At 37.8% G+C, this 2,453-nt stretch overlaps 1 protein-coding gene across 1 annotated transcript in view; it reads left to right on the plus strand.

Moving 5' to 3' along the window:
- LOC109335726 (cysteine-rich repeat secretory protein 3-like) overlaps window positions 1-2,452 on the plus strand; it is a 17,626-nt gene extending 15,174 nt beyond the window's left edge. Inside the window, exon 4 of the mRNA XM_019571890.1 lies at window positions 2,435-2,452. Coding sequence (XP_019427435.1) covers window positions 2,435-2,440 — 6 coding nt within the window. The 3' untranslated portion in view covers window positions 2,441-2,452. The remainder of the gene's footprint in view (window positions 1-2,434) is intronic.

Below are 2,453 nucleotides of genomic sequence, written 5' to 3' on the forward strand. Positions count from 1 at the left end.
AGTATGCTCTCTTTCTCCTTGTTTTTACTGAGTGTTTTTTGTGTTATCTCTGGAATGCTCTCTCTGATCTCTGTATTTTTTTTCTGAGTGTATGTATGTGATGCTTTCTAGTGATAGCTACACGCCTTTTATAGCTGTGTGTTTATGTTGTACTGCCCTTTTGTTTTCTGGTTATCCATTCTGAAACTGCTCAATAATTATTTCCATTCATGCTGATTATGATTATATGTAACTGCTGAGATATTTCTGAATTCTCACCTAAGATATAGGAACATATACCCTGACTCTTGCTCTTTTCTGATTATTCCTTTCAGTTTTGAATAATGCTCAATGATTACTAATAATCATTTTACCACTAATTACTCCATTTAAATTGATTGCTGCCTAATCCTGCTGTTTTGGAATCCTTTTCTGAATATTTGCCTTTTATGCTTACTGGAATACGTAACTGAAAAAAAGATATGCCAACTGGTGATGACTTCTGGTTTGCATTTCCCCTTCTAATTAATCATATAATTGGTTTGATCATGATATGCTTGCTGTTTATGTTGCTGCCAACTAGAATTTGATTCCTCTGTTACGAACCCACTTTCTGGTTTAACCACATAGATAGACTGAGAAGTCTGGTTCTACACTGTGTTTCCAAGAAGAAATGGACTGTTTAAGATATTCACACCACTTTATCTCTTCTTGTTGCGCTCCTTGTAATGGTAATTGCTCATGAGCATCTTTATTATCAGCATTCACCTATTCTTCCCTTCCCATGTTACGGTGCTATTATTTCGAAGTAAGTTTGTGCTATTTTTACACTGCATAGTGCTGTCTGTCGGAACTCGAGACAATGAAAGTAAATGCGAGAACGCAGGTCGGGTACTAGCGGAACTCGAGACAATGAAAGTAAATGTGAGAACGCAGGTCGGGTACTGCCGGAACTCGAGACAATGAAAGTAAATGCGAGAACGCAGGTCGGGTACTGCTGGAACTCGAGACAAAAAAGTAAATGCGAGAACGCAGGTCGGGTACTGCTGGAACTCGAGACAAAAAAGTAAATGCGAGAACGCAGGTCGGGTACTGCCCGAACTCGAGACAATAAAGGTAAATGCGAGAACGCATGTCGGGTACTGCCGGAACTCGATACAATAAAAGTAAATGCGAGAACGCAGGTCGGGTACTGCCGGAACTCGAGACAATAAAGGTAAAATGCTTTGGCTTAAGCTAGCTTACTTTCTACCCTTCGAAATCTAAAAATGATTTTTTCAACGAATTTCATGAATGGGTGCATGATATGAATGAGACGTTTTTTAGTTTGTGAATATGCAATACGCCGTAGGTGGTTTTTGCTTGCAATGTTTGCATCATTTATTGACAAAATCTTGATTGTTTTCATTTTACAGGTTTNCAGGTTTTGTCATCATTAAATTTGACTTTGAGCATCCTTACAACATGAAGTTCCAACTTCCTTGTGTGCTGAAGCTCTAGTAATAAAGCTTTATATCGACATGATTTCAGCTCTTCTTTACGGGTGGTCGTATTGCTCGATTACTTGTTCTGATTAATTATCGCAAAAGGTCATATTATTATTCATCAGTGTATTTTCACAAAACAACTCATGCATTAATATATGAGGGATAATGAACAAGGTATTGATATTAACATGTGGAGGTATAGATTTGAAGGAGTATATAGATTTGAAGGAGTTTTTTTTCGGATGTATGACATCTCTTTCAACTTTCTATAACAATGATAACATTAATTTTCCTTTGCCAAGTTTCGAACTTCGTTAAAACAATGTCTCAAAAACTTTTGCCCCTAGTGTTTCGTCAAAAGGCGCAATTGTTCAACAGATTGGCCATTGTGTCTTGATCATGAATTTATTGGATGGGACTGATCATTCAATAAATTGCCCCCATTGTTTGCTTCTCAACCTGAATCTTCTGAAGCACCCCCTAATCTGCTTCATGACCTTTGCTACGGATTCATCAGGGTGAGCCTACTCATCCAATGAACCTGCCCCCAGTATCTTACTTTGATGTCTTCCTGAGTGATCATTCTTCCGATTGAGAACGACTTTCTTTAATGATAATCCCTAACTTTTGCCTAGGCCGCCCTTTCAGGTTTTCGACCTACCAGGATGTTCTTTTCTTTTTATTTGTTAGAAATATTAACGTAATGATCACTTTGTGCGAGTGTTAGTTTAAAAATGAGTGCATTTAAAACGTTTCCTTTTGGAGTCAGTTTGCTTTTTACCCTAGCATGGTTCCAAACAAATTATTCCTCAACAAGGACTTTTTGGGCTTGAATTGTGGCATGGTTAAATGGCTTACAAGAAAATGGATATTAAGGCTCAAATTGTGTTTCCCTTCCCCCTACATCTCCTTTTCTCCGATATCCTATCTCCAATGATTCCTCTCGTGATTTTATTGCTTCGTTTTAGTATTGACAAGTGAGGATCT

Source organism: Lupinus angustifolius, chromosome LG02 (genome assembly GCF_001865875.1).
Source record: "Lupinus angustifolius cultivar Tanjil chromosome LG02, LupAngTanjil_v1.0, whole genome shotgun sequence".
Lineage (NCBI taxonomy): Eukaryota > Viridiplantae > Streptophyta > Magnoliopsida > Fabales > Fabaceae > Lupinus > Lupinus angustifolius.